The sequence below is a fragment of the Penicillium robsamsonii genome (assembly GCF_028829455.1).
Source record: "Penicillium robsamsonii strain IBT 29466 chromosome Unknown utg000005l_segment0_segment0, whole genome shotgun sequence".
NCBI classification, from domain to species: domain Eukaryota; kingdom Fungi; phylum Ascomycota; class Eurotiomycetes; order Eurotiales; family Aspergillaceae; genus Penicillium; species Penicillium robsamsonii.
This window is the reverse complement of record NW_026643223.1, coordinates 2,426,238-2,443,050: the sequence shown is the minus strand read 5'-3', so window position 1 is coordinate 2,443,050 and position 16,813 is coordinate 2,426,238. Positions and strand designations below refer to the sequence as shown.

Here is a 16,813-nt window from a genome sequence, read left to right as displayed (position 1 = left end):
TACTCAGAGGCGGATGAAGCGGAAAAACAGGGATATTAATATTCAATAGGAAAGAGAGTAGCCAATTGTCATCTTCTTGGCCAATCTCTCAACGGCCTGGACCTAATTTCCGGCTTGTGTACCATTAGACATCCTGTAATCAATGAGAGTACTTACTCCCATAGTGATGGGAACATGGAACTCGGATAAGTCAGGAAATGAACAAATTAATAGCCGGTATCTAATTTACGACCCAAGTATCCAAGTTTTCGCAAGCAGCCAAAAGTGACGGCTAAGCCGGCCAAGTTCAGTGAGAACAAGAACCAGAATGAAGCCCGATAGCCGCCCATCCATGTCTCTGGAGATTCGTGGAAAGAAGTGCTCTGATCGGGGGTTTTAAGTAGCTGCGTACTGATATCGTTTGAAATAAGTGCTGTCAGTGTCATGCCCACGGAGGCTCCAATCATTGCCACAGTGCATAGCACTCCCATTGCAAACCCCTGAGTCTCTGAAGGAAAGTACCCGGCGACTATGAATGTGGCAATTGGGATAACTGAATTTGACGCCACCGAATTTAAGAAAACGGCGGGCATTGCACATTTCCAGTAAGGCCAAGCTGGGCTGAAGGTAGCCATCATGAGTGGAGAGAGATTAGAGAGCACTATAGCACCGACGAGAATCTGGGTGGCTTCAACGCGAGATAAGAAACGTCCAGTGAGAAGACTGCTCAGCGCGCCGGCGATTGGGGTTGCCAAGTATTGCCAAGATGATTGTAGAACCGAAAGCCCCTGTGCTCGTTGGAATACGAAGATCATGAGTTGCGAAGTAGAGTGAGAGGACGCATAGACGAAGAAAATAACTAGACCGATGGAAAGGAAATGGCGATTTGTCCAAAGAGAATTCTGAATGCGCTGCATGCTGTCTCTTTCCCAGCAATCCTGCCAGAACAGGAAAGCAATAAGGAGGATCCAACCAAGAGCAAGAGGAACGAAGAGACACGATTTCCCAATGTTACCCACATTGTTTGTGATGACACTGGTTATTTGATCAGCATGCAAAAGATATAGACCGTCTTTGGGCTGGGGATACGCACGCCAAGGCAGAGACCAGGAGGGCCATCAATGAACTAGCCAGTAGAGTCCCAGACCAATCGATATCTTTAATCAACTCTGTCCATGGGATATATTTTGGTTCATCTGCATGTCGGGGAATCGTCCAAATTGAGAGGAGGAACCCAAATACAGTCAAACCTCTATATAACGAATTAATTTTGGGAATGAAATTATTCGTTATAACCAGGGATCCGTTATATAGAATACACCATATATTAAATACTAAAATATGAACGAATGTCTCCCTGCTGGCGATTCTGGGCGATGCCCCCCTGGATCTCCATCCTAAGCTTATTCAGAGTATGAATTAGCTTAATATCACCCTCCTCCTGTTGCTCCTGATAGAGCTGTAGCAGTTGCACGGCTTCAAGTGCACTAGCCGATGACACTTTAGGCATAACCTCAGGATCCTCTTCTTCCTCTTCATCATCAGGCGCCTGGAATTGAGCGAGGATTTGTAGGTCAATAGACTCGGAGCTATCGGTAACAATCTCCTCTTCAGGATTAAGAAAGTGCTGAATATCCATAGGGTTCTCGATAGCAGAGATAAATGAGAGCCTTTGTAAACCAGCCTCAATATCTAAGATCGTAGTATCCTCGGCTTGTATAGGAATCTCAGCACCACGAAGTGATAATCCTTTATTGAAACAATTACTAATGGTAGTAATCTTCAAATGAAACTCCCACGCAGCAATACCCCACCGGATCGCTTGGAGTATATCAACTGTAGATAACGGGTCCCGTCCAGCTTCATATTCATGAAGCATATACCGCACCCAGTCTCTTCGCCAATAGTGCTTCCACGTACGAATAATACCCTGATCAAGCGGTTGATATTCGCTAGTTGAATTTGGCGGAAGCCAGATAATCAGGGTATTTTGTAACGGTAAGGTTGAATTGATCTTATTGACTGCGCATATATGGGCCGAAAAATTGTCTAATAAAAGAACAACCTTACGGCCAGCCATCCGAAGATCAAACCACCGAAGCCATTCTTCCATAATTGAGCTCACCATCCAGGCCTTCTTATTAGCACGCCAATAAACCCCGAGGTTCTGGATATTGATATTGGTACGACGGAAGGCGTGGGGTTTCTGAGCTTGTCCAATAAACCAGAGAGGCACTTTATCGGAGCCATCCATATTACAACAAAGATGGATTGTAACCCGGGCTTTCTCCCGCTTCCGGCCTGGGATTGTACGTGTAGATAGACTACGATCCGGGGTTAGCTTCCAAAGAAGCCCAGTCTCATCGCAGTTATATATATCCCTTGGTTCGTAGTGGGCGATAGCTTGTCGGATAGACTGCATTTCAGCGGGTGCTGAGACTGAGCTATTTAGCTCGCCATGTTGTATACGGTGCGCGATCCCTCGGCGGGATTGAAATCCTTGAAGCCAGCCATTGCTAAATGAAGGCATTGGTAGCCCTTGGTATTGGGGTATATTCATCCAGAAAAACTCGGCTTTCTCGCGGATCGTATATGACGAAATAGTGATTGTAGCCTCTGCACGTTGGATCCACTGGAAGAGGGCGTCTTCGAGCTCTGGCCAGAACTCCTGTCGGAAGCGTTTCTGGCTCTGGGTACGATTGATTGGGTTGTCAAGGTGGGTATATTTCGCAGAGAGGATTTCGGAGACCGAGGATGCTGAGATAACCTGCTGGTATTTGGCTTCGAACCAGCGCTTAAGCTCGATGTTTGGAAAGGTAGGAAAGGCGCGCCGGTGCGCTCGTAGGGCTTGCTTTTGCTCGATAGAAATTGCTACACGGCGAGGCATATTGAATCTCGGAAACGATGACAAAGTGAGGTGCGCACAGGCCAGGTCGGCTGGGTATAACGGATTTTAGTATGGGGGGGTGGCGAGAATTAACGAAGTTCGTAGAAAGGAGGTTATTCGTTATATATATGGGAAATCAATTTTGGGAAAATTTTTAATCCGTTATATAGAGGAATTCGTAATATAGAGGTTCGTTATATGGAGGTTTGACTGTAGACTCAAAATTGCGGCGCAGTGAAAGCCCCATCGCCAATCAGTAGTCTCCGAGAGTACTCCACTCAGGATGATGCCCACCCCAGAGCCAATATATTGACTTGCACTCGTACAGGAAAATGCCAAATTGCGTAATTCGCCAATGGGGAGATTCTCGCTATGAATGCCCATTGCCGAAATGAAACAAATTGGGTAAGCCACCCCGGACACAATTCTGACAGCAATAAGCTGTGCGCCGGTCCGAGCCAAGCCGCTAGCTAGATGGCAAACAGTCTGTAGAAAGCATCCGGATAAAAATGCTCTCCTGCTGCCTAGGAGATCTGTTAAAGATCCTGCCAGCAAGAATGTGCAGCCTTGAGCAAGATAGTACATTGACATTGGCCTGTCGAGTTGTGAGCTTTGGCAGTGTAACCAGAGAAGATATCTCTCACCATATTTCAACACCGGGGTCCAAATCGAATTCAGATGAAAATTGTGTGATATTGAGAGTGACTAGGCTGTTAACTGCACTGGCAATGAACAATACCGAGGCAGTGCAAATTAGGATGGGAAGTCCATTTTCCGAGTGGAACCCTAGAAGCGGCTGATCCTCAGGGACACGAAGATCATTCAAGCCTTCATATTCTGACAGACGACCTTGTCGCATCATTGAATGTTGAGGTTTCTAACATTTCAAAAAAGGGTTTTTTTTTTCACAAAGTAAATAAAGTTGAATAACTAGTTAGCTCAACTATTGTAATTTACCCAATCACATTTTGGTCCACTATGCCCCTTGCCTGACCGAGGCTCATTGGACAACTTTGCGCTCTGGCCATTTTGCTTTTGTTTTGCAGTATTTTTCTTAAGACTTGGCGTAGTGAAATGTCTCACTTGATAACTCAAATCATGTTAGACAATGGGCCTTGGTCTGTTTATTATGGGAGTTAGGGGTTAGATCCAGTCTCTATGTGCGGGTGATGCTAGGTATGCTGGGAAACAAATGCAAAGGTGCTAAATGGAGGTTTCCGGAAAAGGCCTATGCAGGGGTGGCTTCATTCCCTGCGACAAGCTCACTCATAAAATTCATAGTTACCTCCGACACTCCTAGTGGGAAACCACCGTTTCCGAGTCAAGATGCACCTTGATGGCGATTATTCGCTTCCAACGCATACTCTCAGATATCCATGTTATTGTTGAATCCCCGTTGAAGCGCAGTCAATCTTGAGGTTCTTGACATTCCCCACACCAAAATGGTTGCAGGACATTTACTTTCCGGGCAAGAGGTGAGCAAACACTGCAAGGCAGATGACTGCTGGATAGTGGTGGGAAATAAAGTATGGGATCTCACGCAATTTGTAAGCGTTCACCCAGGCGGTGCCAACGGTATGTCATTGTAAATAGGACTGGAGGTCACTAGACTGACTCAATATAGCAATTCTTCAATTCGCGGGTTATGATGCAACATATGCATTTTACCAGGTCCACAGCGCTGGCCTGATTGAGAGCACTCTTCCCTCATCTAAACACATGGGGGATCTTGATCCCAACAGTATCGATGATGCATGGCGACAGCGTTCCAGTGACTTGCCAATGAAACCTACACTAAAGGCTTCGGAGTTCTCCAAACCGCCTCTGTCTAGCATACTCAGCACTCGTGATTTTGAGAGAGTCGCACAAGGGACCCTCTCGAAGAAGGCATGGGCATTCTATTCATCTGCGGCCAATGACCTCATCTCAAAAGAAGCGAACCAGTCGTTTTACAGTAGAATATGGTTCCGACCTCGATTGATGCGAGATGTAACAAATCTGGATACCCGATGCCAGTTTCAAGGCATCGAAACTTCTTCGCCTATCATGGTCGCACCTGCTGCGATGGCTAAGCTCGCTCACGAGACAGGAGAAAAAGGCCTTGCAAGGGCAGCAGCAGCCAGGAACATAATCCACTGTGTATGTTGCTCGCCTGTACAACACAAATACAACTAATAACTCGACGACAGATCGCGACCACTGCGTCGTACCCATTGGAAGATATTGTCTCAGCAGCCCCAAAGGCAAATTTCTTCTTCCAGTTATACGTTCACAAAGATCGGTCGGTGACTGAATTACTTCTTAAAAGGGTTTGGGCCGCGGGAATTCGCGTGATTATGGTGACGATAGATGCACCTGTCCCTGGAAAACGAGAGGCAGATGAACGTGTGCGAACCGAGCAAGTCATCTCAATGCCCATGACTGGCACAACGGCCAGAAATGATAACTCGGGAAGTGGACTTACCAGAACAACCGGAGGTTTTATTGATAGCTCGCTGAATTGGGGCGATATACCATGGCTGAAGAAAGTCTGGAAAGGCAAGGTGATGCTGAAGGGGATCCAGTGTGTCGAGGATGCCCAGACTGCCGCTCAACTAGGGGTTCAGGGCATTGTACTGAGGTAAGTTTACATTCAATTCCTATGGGTTTAGATTCTGACAGGATGCTACCTCAGCAACCACGGAGGTAGAAACCTGGACACTTCGCCGCCGGCACTTTTAACCCTGCTGGAGCTGCATTATCACGATCCGGCTATTTTCCAACAGACTGAAGTATACATTGACGGGGGGATAACTCGTGGAACGGATATTCTCAAGGCCCTTTGCCTAGGGGCCAAGGGTGTACTTATTGGGCGTCCGTTTCTATATGCACTCAACTACGGCGAAGAAGGTATAGTCCATTTGATTGATAGTATGTCCAAGAGTTTCCCGAGCGTTGTGCCTATCTCGATTTTCTAACTAATTTCTTAGTTTTACAAAGCGAACTGGAAACTGCTATGAAACTTATTGGAATCATTAATGTTTCACAGGCACATCCGGGGTTGCTGAACACAAAGGACATTGATCATCTGGTTACAGTCAAAAATTCCAATGCTCGACCAGAACACAAGCTATAAACATGATTGGGTATTGTAGGAATACATCGCGGCGAAGAGGGCGGCATCTTGATCCTCAAAATAATATCATGTAGTGGAGCCAAGAGAGCTGACAAGAGAAACGCCGTATACCAAGCAGACGGACGCAAAACAATTATGCGCATTACAAATAAAATGATGATTATATACCCGCTAAATCCGGCGCATTGCTCGCCTCCCATGGATGTTTCTCTTCCACGGAACGAATGAGGGATTCATGAGCCGCGCTGCGAGGTTCGATGTGGAATTTCCATGGTACGGGATGACTGCTGACTCCAGGCTGGAATGTTGGTTGGACATCAACTTCCTTGCCGTCTTGGACGGCTTTGCTGATATTGAAGACCGCAAGCGACTGCGCTGCATTCAAATACAAGGTCTTGTCAGCCAAAATACGCGCAGGACACATGCGACGCCCAAATCCAAATACAAGATCATGAGGATCGAACTCGGGCTCTCGTCCATCAATCCCCAAAAAGCGCTCTGGTTTGAATACCATGGGATCATGATAAACAGTAGGATCATGTGTCATAGCCCTTTGGTAGGTGTCAGTAGACCGCCATAAATTATGGGAGTAAGGTGATTAGTTGGGACTCGGACTCACCAGATGTTAGGCAAAATCAATGAACCTTTTGGGATATAATATCCTCCGAAGATATCATCTTCACTTGACGCATGGGGAATACCCATAGGTGCTACCGGATGCCATCGCAAAACTTCCTTCACCAGAGCATTGACATATGGCAAACGAGAGCGATCGCCGGATCTTGGAAGTTGGCAAGGCCCCAAAACCCGATCGATCTCATCTTGCGCTTTGCGTTGGACCTCAGGATATAGTGTCATTGCAAGAAAGAAGTCTTCCACCGCACACACAGTCTAGAGACAGTTAGTCGGCGACCAGAAACAACGGGTCAAGCATCTCACGGTATCGGCACCACCTGTATAAAGTGATGCAGCTGTCCATCTTGCAACAAACTCATCTTCCGAGCCGCGTGGAGGGCGTCCTGTTGTTTTGAACATGTTAGAGAGATAGGACGGCTGATGCCGATCTTCGTCCATTTGCCGATTTACGAATGCATAAGGCTTTTCTGCGACAGCCATGAGATTATCCCTCCATTCCTGAGCAGTGCGCTTGAAACCTGCCCCGGGAAACCAGGATGGGACGTGTTTTACTGTTTTCCGTTAATACCACTTCAGCAACTGAGGCAAGGCGAAGATAGGACCTACGAGCTGGAATCATATCAACCAGCCATGCACCTGGTGTACCGGCTTTGGAAAAATGATGAAGGGCCAGTTTCGAAATCTCCACCAATGGATCTCGCTTGTGCGACTCGATGGTATACCCGTATGCTATTTTCAGGATGAGTGCACCAGCCTCTCTGTGAAAAAGTAAGATGTACGGTCTTAAAAGGTGAAAGACGTAACTGGGTCGTGTACTCACGTTTGAATGTGCTCTACGAGCTTCGTTTGATCCTCGAGGACGCGAAACAGGAAGCGGTGGGTCTCTATCTCTTGCAGCGGATTAAACTGGGCCACAGCCGACTCGGATCCAATGCATGGTTGCATTGCCTTGCGATAGGAGCGTAGTCGAGGAGAGTATTTTAGCATTCCCAAGAAGTTTCCCCATCCAACCCTACATGGTTACCAGTGCGTCAGCTTTATGTCCAGATCTAAACAAGCAGGTGCACTGACATCTCGGAGACGAAGACCTGACTTGGCCTCGAGGAGTATATTGAGGAGCGCTTCACTAGTATTTCCACGGCCGACTTTGCATCATTCAATATAACGATGGTTTGTCCCATCACCGTGACAGAGCTGACTGGACCTGGAAATTCATGACGTCAGCGTGTGTTTTGGGAAGCAAGAGTCATGAATGCAAACCGTAAGCCTCTTTGTGTTTAAACCAATGCATCCAATCTTGCGTCCCCGCGGGCGGTAGATCATACATGTTGCCAAGCACTGGTATCGGCTTCGGGCCCGGTGGCAGCGGATGAGGCGGCTGGCGGGTCAACCATATTTTGGCACCATAGAGGGCTACCAAAAACAAACCAAAAAGAACGGTGGATAACATCGTGGGTGAGTAGGAAAAAAACAAAGATGGCAGAGGAAATCAAAAGGAATATAACAGCAATATGACACCTCTCCCAGTTTCTATTTGATCTTACTATTGGTGACTTGTACTTACCGCTCCACTGGAAAGGGCTATGAACACTGCGGCTGAACTTCTAGGATTCTCCTATTGGCTTTGAGGTTAGAGTCCCCATGTACGTATCCCTTGCTTTCCCGCCTAACGCTATAACGAGATGTAGATTAAGATCCTATTGGTACTTCGTACACCCTTAATATGGGGAGTGATGGTGAAGGGCATTATCATCTCGACCAAGCCACTAATTCCGACTTTGGAGGTTAGGACACGAAGCCTAACATTCAATGGTCCTTTGCTTAGCACAGTTTATAAGGGAATTATTTTTCTAGACTTTGAGGACGGTCGCGTTGAGCGATTTAAATGGAAATAAGTAATATCGATTGGAGTATGATTGTCCATACCTGAAGTCCAGGGATGGTTTTGAACGTCAGTTAGCGAAGTGGTCAGCTGGCCAATAAATTGAAGGTGGGGGGGGGGGGGGGGGTCTTGAATCATAGCGAGCCGATCTCTCGTATAATCTCACCTCTCACACCAGACTTGAGGTCGACACCATGATGTACGGGCTGTATCACTCGACAGGTGCAAACATATTAGAATTTTTTTGCTTCTACCTGATTCAAAATGTCGTCCCTGCCGCCCTCATCATCACCACCCGAAAAGGCTCTCCCCTACGCTATCTGTGTATTCCTGGGATGATATGGATCGCCAGCCGATTCATCCGTCCCTTTGGCGCGTCTGGCAGTCCCACATGGTGCCAGGCCATAACTCAACTTGTCATTGCGACTTTACAGGCAGCAAACCTGTTGTTGCTCAATCCTCTAACAAGCTCAGATATTTCACGCAGCGCAAAGACTATGCAAAACTTTGGATCTAGCTTGGTCGCAGCTTTTCGCTTAATATCTCAAACTCGCGCTGTCAATACACACAGGCAGGTGAAGAATGTGCCCTCTCATCCAAAGTATTACCTGCACCGGGGTATGCAGGTCCCAACACGGGGTCGGTTTTTGCTGCGACAGCTAGCCATCGTCGCATGGCAATGCCTGGTGCTGGATATCGTGCAAACGATATCGCTTCAGCAGGCTGGGGAACGTGATCTACAGAAGCCCGTGTCCTCACAAATCGAATGGATTGTGCCTGTGGGGCAATGGGCAGAGCGAATAGCTACGCATCTGTCTATTTGGTTTGTGGTAAATCGTCTAATCAGTGACCTTGCATACCGAGTGCTCTCAATTTTCTTCGTTGGCATCGGTTTAGATTCACCCACAGACTGGCCACCAGCTTTTGGGAGTATGGCTGATGCATTCACATTGCGCAACTTTTGGGGGTAAGAGGTATCTACTTGAATAAGATGCATAATTATGTTGACATTTTTCAGAAAATTCTGGCATCAATTCATGCGCCAGCCCTTCACTTCTCTTGGTAACTTTGTCGCACGAGATGCTTTGAATCTTACTCGATCGTCAGTACTGGAGAGATACACCAACCTTTTCATTGTATTTCTTGTCTCTGCGATATTCCATGTCATTGTTGATATACTGCAGAGCATTCCAATGGAAAGTTCTGGCTCGATACCATTCTATTTAGCCTTTGTCCTGGGCATAATGATCGAGGATGGTGTGCAAAATATTTGGAAGCGGGTACAAACACCAGATAACGAGCAAGGGACAGCGAAGCAATCATCAGGCATCGTGCCACTGTGGACGCGAGCTGCTGGGCTGGTATGGGTCATGCTATGGCTTGGTGTCACCTCGACGTGGTACTTTACTCCGATGATTCAATCCACGAATGATGATCTGCGGGTGATTCCTTTCAGCATTGCCAAGTATATCGGCTTGGAGGGACTCATAGGTCTCGTCGTGGGTAGTGGAGTTGGCATTGCAGTCATGTTTGAGGTCGACATATGAGACACAAAAACATTCGTGCTCAGAACAAGGACACCAATGGCCGGATATAGATCGCGGTCTGGAGCTGTCATTCTCCACTGTTAGTTTGGCGAGCTAGAGGGGAAGGAAAGGAACGAGAAAAGCATGGATCTTAACCGCCTGAGGCACCAACCTCAACAACGGTAGGTATAAACAAATTGTTTATGTTGGGTTGTTCATGTCTCCAACTCTAGATGTGACGAGGTATTCATTCTATACGGAGAATGGAAACATTTTGACTTTGGCTAATGACTCTCAGCAATCCATATGTCGAGTCTATACGGATCGTTGCAAATAATTGACTATTTACTCACTTTTGTTACTGGCTCCAGTAACGACCTGCCTCATGGTGTCGCTCGTCCGAGTTGAGAGCAAATTCCGTTTTGCATTGCCTAGGAAATTGACAAAACTATCACATCAACTCATCAAGACGAGCAACACCCGCGAGATCTAACTCATGCACGCTCCCCCAGTTATTCTTCAGCTTTTGGATGGCCCGTTGCTGTCCATATCGAAGCAAGAATCGATAGACCGCCGCATATGCACTGTTCAACGAGCCAACCACCCACCCATGATGGACACTGGCGGCCTCCCCTACAATATGGAACTTGCCATCGGCTGCCGGGAGAGACAAGGCAGGATAGAGATTGGTGAATTGCCCCGGGCCAAAGAGCGCAAAGGCCCCCGATGAAAAGCGCGAATTGCCCCAGCAGAAGGCGTGATGATCCCGGTATAAGTTTTGCAGCTTTTCATACGTGATTCCATGCTGTTGATGTTGTTGGGCGAGATCGCGGAGGACAAGATCCAGCAGATCATTCTCCCCGTCCTCTCCCCCATCAGAGTTGGCAGAGGACGGGTTGATCAGAGCCCCCATGCGAGTGGCATCTTGGCCCCAGGTATACGACGCCAGCAACACGGCTGGCTGGTCCCAGCTTTCCTCGTCGATATGTGATGGGTAGACGCAGGTCCGTGAGGGGAGGGTTGACGAGGCACTACCGCCCCCTCGAAGCCCGCACTCTACGATCCACCATGGGTATGCAAACTTGATACCCACCTTAGTAGAGTCTTCATACCGCAAACACCGGATAGCTTCCTCTTGAATAGGATCAAGTTGGAGTGACCCAGTGTCAATGCGCTGCAGACATGCCAGTGGGGTAGTGCTGAACACCGTGGCGTACCCATCGCGAGCTTTTTCCTCGCCCGCACACGATACCGAAAGTTCGGCGCTACTGTTGATGGCAATGCGACGAACTTGCTTCCCTAGCTCGATAGTGCTGTTCCTGTTGATTTGATGGCACATTCGCTCAATCACCACCGAAGAGCCGCCGTCCACAGAATACCATTTCATGCTTTGCCCACTATCCCCTGGCCCTGTCGCGGGTTGATCGAGATCAAAAGAGTCTATGACGCTCTCTGAAAAAGCTTGGTCAAACATGCCCGTGCCGGTCGTGTCACTCTCGGCTGACTGGATTGTCGTGAAGTCTGACTTGTGGCTGCCTCGGAGGTATTCGCGGGTGCTCATTGCATCGGCTTGCATCAGGAGTTGAAACCCCTGCACAAAGTCCTTTTGCATGACCTTTTTATACGGACCGAAAGACCGACTGAGAAGATTGGCAGATGTGCTATCTTCGGTCTTGGAGATATCATAGCTCTTCGTGCTCGTGTTTCTCTCTCGCATATGGAATTCCTTCAACGGCACTTCCATTCGGCGAAAGAGATCAAATACCCGAGACATGATGGGTATATCCGGAAACCGCATTGCACCCACGTCATAGTAGTCATTGTGAGCTTCAGAGAAGCGATGGGTATAAATGCGGCCGCCAATGCGATCCCGGTTGGCCTCGAGGATATCCCAGGAAAGATTTGGGATCTCGAGATCTTGCAAAACCAGCGCGATATACAGACCTGCAATTCCGGCCCCGATAATGCATACTTTGGTATTATTGTCTAAGGGAGGGTCTGAGCTTTCCTCTCGGTGGCTCGTGACAACGGAAGGGAGTATTTTCTCGGTCCGAGTCACCCCAGGACTACCGGGACCGCATATTGAACAGCCTGACCAACATGGGTATTCAATCGAATGGACACCCAGGTGTTTCAGAGGATCTTGACATAGAGAAACCTGTATAGATGGACTCGAGAACAAATCACGATACGGAAGCTGGAGCTGCATGATGAAGCCCAAAGAGGAAGACGGACCAGTGCAAATGAGCTGCAAAGCAAAGTTGGCAAAGGTATATGGAAATCTGTCCGCTGTACGGAGTACGGAGTATGCTAAAAACGACCTGTCGTTTTGGGGGCGTGTTTCATTCCCATCAATTACAAGAAACCCATACCGAATGCAATTTATCTACGGACTACTCTGTATTGCCAATAACACTTAGGCGACCAATGTCGATGATGTGATCAATGGGGATGCACCCACCTACCCGGTGGGAGGGGTAGACACAGAGGGGAAAAGCCATCTGCATTGAGATTATCTCCCGTGGAGGCTCAGAAAAGCCCATGTAAATTCAATGAATTGTACCGAGTGAGTGCATAGTACCGTATCGCGGGGGCTGGCTGGGCACGGGTTGAGCATAAGCAGCCTTCATGCCCAGATGTGAATGGTTGCAACTGGCGGAAACATGCATGAAACTAAATGATGAGAGAATTCGGATGTAACAGCGCACATCATTGCATACCTTGAAAGTTCGGGATAAGTTGGTTCTTTTTTAATGGCCCGATATTTAGGGCTCTTATTTAATAATTTGGATAATCCCAGAGATGAAGGTCTATAATGAGCCCATATCAAGATTATGGAATCGAGTTGGTTTCTACTATCTGTCCAAAGAAAAAGGAATGGAAGCAGGATTTTTGTCCAATACTCAATTGCTCTAAAACTATATTCTAAATTAAAGTACGTTCTAGAAAAAGGCCTGTGGGTTTAGATACCTCGACACATACTTTCACAGCGCAGTCTGCTCAGGCGAGACAATCCACTTTCGTGCATACCTCACTAGTACGTGTGGAGTAATCAAAGTTGTATTAAGCGTGTGAACCTCATTTACCTATCTCAGTTAGCGTTGAATTACTGCTGAAAAAGGAGATTTAGTAAAAGTATTTTCGGTCCGCATAGACCCTATAGATCCTAGCCCTTAGTCCTTAAGGTTTCTATGTCGTATACCCCTGTCTTGACATCGTCTGGGGTTGTTGGATCAAAGCTTCCTTGGCAGCATCAGCAGCAGGGAAGACGAGCCTGAAGCCCCCTCTTTGATATCAAAATTGCGTAGGATCTGTTTTGAACTAGAGTCTCAGCTGCAGAACTCCACGGAATAGAGAGTATCAAGCTCCTTAGAACACTTACCATAACCAAGGTCTTATATAGAACCAAGACACCTATGTGTCGCCCGGGACACTTGCGATAGCCAAATCCCCAGTGCGCATCATATGCATGCCATACTCGCAACTGCTCTTCCGACGCCTCCAGCCACCGCTCGGGAACGAACTCTTCCGCATTGTGGCCGTACAGATCGGGATGGGTGGAGATGGTGAAGGGACTTGTAGCCACCGCAGTGCCCGGAGGGACGTCCCGGTCTAAGAGGCGCAGTGGCCTGTCTGGCGAACAGCGCCATCTAGGAGAGGCAGTCGCTGTAATGCGCATGGCCTCCCGGACACAGGCATCAATAAAAGGGAGAGCACAACATTCTGTGTAGGTGGGCGAGGGACTGGAGAGAGTCTGCTGGGTAAAAGCGTTATCAATCTCTTGGTGGGCTCGCCGAACGGCCTGGGGATGTTTGGCCATCGTAGTCACCAGATGGCTAATCGTAGTGGCGAGTGCGTAGGGACCACCTAGTCTGTGTGAATAGAATTAGTATGTATTGAAAGGAGTATATATGGTTTGGGAGGGTTTACACATCAGAAACTAGCTGATCCTCGATATCCGATAGGGGAATGCCTTCGCCTGCCGCAGATTTGGCTGCCAGCCATTGATCCAACATGGAGTGTTCCCAGCGTGGCTTTTCCTCCGTTATGGAGGCTTCAATGCGTTTTTGAGTGATATCATGCACTTCCTAGACAAGGCTCTGAGCTGCTAGTCATGAAAAATCAAAACGGCACTTACCTTAGTCCACATTCCCATCCCCGTTGGGTCATCGCGGCCACTGACAAACAAACGGCGGCCCAAAGAAGTATGGGCGGCTAGCCAAGCGATGGGGCGATATCGACTTAACGTCCAGTACCGGAAAATGCGATAACTGCTTTGCAACATATTGCGCACATCGGACTTGTGGTCTAAGAAGCCGAAGCTCTCTCCCACACTCATTGGCACATAGATATCGAATGAGAAATATCTGAGCCTAGTTAGTTCCCAGTTCAACATTTCCTATTTCAATACAGGACACTTACTTGACCCAGGCGCCCCAGTCTACGGAGGGGTTTGTGTTAGTTTCCTCATTGAGAATGGAAACCCACTTGATAAGAGTTTCATCCACTAGGCCCTCAAACAACTGCACCCGCGATGCCGAAAACTGTACGGGTCAGTTACTAGTTTCGGAGAGCAACAATGCATGGCTCACAGCTTGTCCAAACTGCCGTTTGGCCGCGGCATATTCAAGATAGCCGGCCTTGTTTGTGGCTGCACCCGGACAGGTAAAGTCCTGGGGATAGTCTGTTTTATCACTCTGGCGATGATACACCACAGGAATCAGATCCAAATCATTGAACGTCAGGTGATTGGGACCACAGCGAACGACCGGGCCTGTTTATCAATTAGACTATAGCAAGCGAGATTGGACGTGACCGTATTACAGACCATATTTGCGGTGTAGATCTTGGTACCAGGTCTTTTCCCGCCCTGTCCACACGGCGTAAAAATGCTGGAAGCTGGAAGCAGCGACTAGCTTCGGGCCTGGAAATTCTGACAACGGATGGAAATACACTCGCCGCAACAGGAAACCAATGGCCCCAGCCAAGCAAAACAGCAGGATGCTGCAGCACATTTTTAACCAGTCCATATTGAAGATGGAGTGGGACCGATGATCAACTCCTAATGTGATTTTGTACAACATAGATGGGATGGTGGATGAAGCTGGCTGAAAATCCATGGTTAAACTACTTGCGCCCATTGAGGTCCCCTGCTGGGATTAGCATCAGCTCTATGATCCCGTAACCTGAATTTCTTGAATTCACTGCGTGCAGATGGAACCCTGCAGATAATGGAGGGGACGTGCTGCGACTTGCACGCCAAGCAAAGGCGAGCCGGACCCCCGTCGGAATATCTAGCCCGCTAAGGATCCTGCAGGAAATCAGCTAAAACCCCACTGTCTGTGATGAAAGTGTATACCAGGACACACCTATCGCGACGTTTTATTTAGATTGGTCGAAGTCGAACCTACGGAGTACATTGTGCGGAGTTATAGCCGATCAAGGTCGGGATCCATCAATTTGAAAGTGCACATGCGATATTTCACGCTACATTTGTTGTTTATTGAAAGCCATATGCTTTTGACAAGCCAAGATGTGTGGATGCAGCTAAACTATTAGGCGTACGTACCCTCAATGCGCATGTGCTGAAACTCATTGGCTGTCATAAACTTTTGCACTGGCTTGTCTAGCGAATCCAGCAGTGGACGGAGAAGGGCCGCACGATCAGGCTTTGCGAAATACGCAATAGAGAAGCGTTCTGGGACCATATTACCCTGGTTCTCCCGTTTTGTCAGGTGCACCCGGTGTCGGGCACTATGTAGTCCTGTCCACATCTGGAGACAATCACCTACATTGACAATACACTCGTGGGGGCCAGCATTGTCGGCCGGAACAAAAACCCCACTACCAGGGGGCTGTTCTATTTCTTGGACCCTGTCAGCTCAATGTCCAAATTTGGAAGGTAGTATTGCTTACCCAGGCCTCCAACATTGTCTTGGAACAATAAAGTAATCGTGCCAAAGTCTGTGTGCGCCGCAATGCGGGTGGCATTGGCGAAGTCCCCCAGATCCACTTCGGGGTAATGTGTAAGACGCAGCTCGTTGGTATTTGTGTGGAGCTTGCGTAGACAGTCAATGTTCAACCCCAAGCCAATCGAAATAGCATCCAGCATGATCAACTCAGCCTCGTAACAGACATCGAAGAATGAGTTCATTGTCGTTTGAAAGCCATCGTGGACTCCTGGTGGGGGCCAAATATTGGAGTACAGCGGATCTTGTTCCGATCCAATGTCATAAGATTCCTGATGAACTGGTTAGATATGCAAAGACAGATTTACAACGATTTGTGAAAGGTATACCTTCATGTCCCTAAGTAAGGGTTGTGTGGCCGGGGAACAATAATTAGACACAGTTGATATGTTCTCCAGGCCAACGGGACTGAAGCCCCGATGGGGGTGAGCCGTGGGAGGATGAGGCGATTTCAGCTTCTGCTCCAATGGGAGATCGAAGAATTTGCGACTCTAGAGAGGCTGCGATGAGTGAGAAGGCTTTTGGCCAAAATTCGAGGGAATGTTCGTACCATTTCAAATGCTCGGTCGATGCTTTCTGGAGGGACACCATGATTGACTAGCCGTACCCAGCCTGACTTGCTCAACCCGGCGACCAACTCACGACAGAACTGGTCACGCTCGTCGCTCCCGCTGTGAAATCGCGAAAAGTCAAGTTGCTCAAACATGTCTGATCGAACTATATATTGTAAGGAATGTTCCAAAAATGGCTGAAGTCCAAAAGCTAGGCTTCTAGTAGATGTTAAGTAGGAAATGCCTTTTCAAGGTATTTCAGATTGGT

The 16,813-nt window shown here is 47.9% G+C and overlaps 7 protein-coding genes across 7 annotated transcripts; 2 read left to right on the top strand and 5 right to left on the bottom strand.

Annotated features, from left to right (window-relative positions):
* Positions 1-206: 206 nt before the first annotated feature.
* N7447_008956 (putative MFS transporter) lies at positions 207-3,725 on the bottom strand (the record flags this gene model as incomplete). The annotated part of the gene is made up of 4 exons (XM_057233218.1): positions 207-1,014; positions 1,073-1,231; positions 3,078-3,461; positions 3,511-3,725. The coding sequence occupies 4 exons, from the start codon at positions 3,723-3,725 to the stop codon at positions 207-209; spliced, it is 1,566 nt and encodes a 521-aa protein (XP_057082760.1).
* A 583-nt stretch (positions 3,726-4,308) lies between these two features.
* On the top strand, positions 4,309-5,981 carry N7447_008955 (FMN-dependent alpha-hydroxy acid dehydrogenase; the record flags this gene model as incomplete). Its single annotated transcript, XM_057233217.1, has 5 exons — positions 4,309-4,441; positions 4,491-5,005; positions 5,056-5,486; positions 5,541-5,776; positions 5,836-5,981. 5 exons carry the CDS (start codon positions 4,309-4,311, stop codon positions 5,979-5,981), a joined length of 1,461 nt encoding a protein of 486 aa, XP_057082759.1.
* A 160-nt stretch (positions 5,982-6,141) lies between these two features.
* Positions 6,142-7,944, bottom strand: fmaG (cytochrome P450 monooxygenase fmaG; the record flags this gene model as incomplete). The annotated part of the gene is made up of 7 exons (XM_057233216.1): positions 6,142-6,532; positions 6,601-6,872; positions 6,921-7,168; positions 7,224-7,375; positions 7,438-7,629; positions 7,689-7,821; positions 7,878-7,944. 7 exons carry the CDS (start codon positions 7,942-7,944, stop codon positions 6,142-6,144), a joined length of 1,455 nt encoding a protein of 484 aa, XP_057082758.1.
* Positions 7,945-8,693: 749 nt separating this feature from the next.
* N7447_008953 (wax synthase family protein) lies at positions 8,694-10,046 on the top strand (the record flags this gene model as incomplete). Its single annotated transcript, XM_057233215.1, has 2 exons — positions 8,694-9,466; positions 9,518-10,046. 2 exons carry the CDS (start codon positions 8,694-8,696, stop codon positions 10,044-10,046), a joined length of 1,302 nt encoding a protein of 433 aa, XP_057082757.1.
* Positions 10,047-10,476: 430 nt separating this feature from the next.
* On the bottom strand, positions 10,477-12,234 carry N7447_008952 (flavin monoamine oxidase family protein; the record flags this gene model as incomplete). Its single annotated transcript, XM_057233214.1, has 1 exon — positions 10,477-12,234. The coding sequence occupies one exon, from the start codon at positions 12,232-12,234 to the stop codon at positions 10,477-10,479; it is 1,758 nt and encodes a 585-aa protein (XP_057082756.1).
* A 1,024-nt stretch (positions 12,235-13,258) lies between these two features.
* On the bottom strand, positions 13,259-15,055 carry N7447_008951 (Oxoglutarate/iron-dependent dioxygenase; the record flags this gene model as incomplete). Its single annotated transcript, XM_057233213.1, has 7 exons — positions 13,259-13,336; positions 13,408-13,897; positions 13,956-14,113; positions 14,164-14,392; positions 14,448-14,569; positions 14,618-14,799; positions 14,854-15,055. 7 exons carry the CDS (start codon positions 15,053-15,055, stop codon positions 13,259-13,261), a joined length of 1,461 nt encoding a protein of 486 aa, XP_057082755.1.
* Positions 15,056-15,580: 525 nt separating this feature from the next.
* Positions 15,581-16,709, bottom strand: N7447_008950 (Oxoglutarate/iron-dependent dioxygenase; the record flags this gene model as incomplete). The annotated part of the gene is made up of 4 exons (XM_057233212.1): positions 15,581-15,891; positions 15,942-16,266; positions 16,324-16,485; positions 16,545-16,709. Coding segments are annotated over 4 exons (963 nt in total), but the record flags the coding sequence as incomplete, so codon positions are not given.
* Positions 16,710-16,813: the final 104 nt, after the last annotated feature.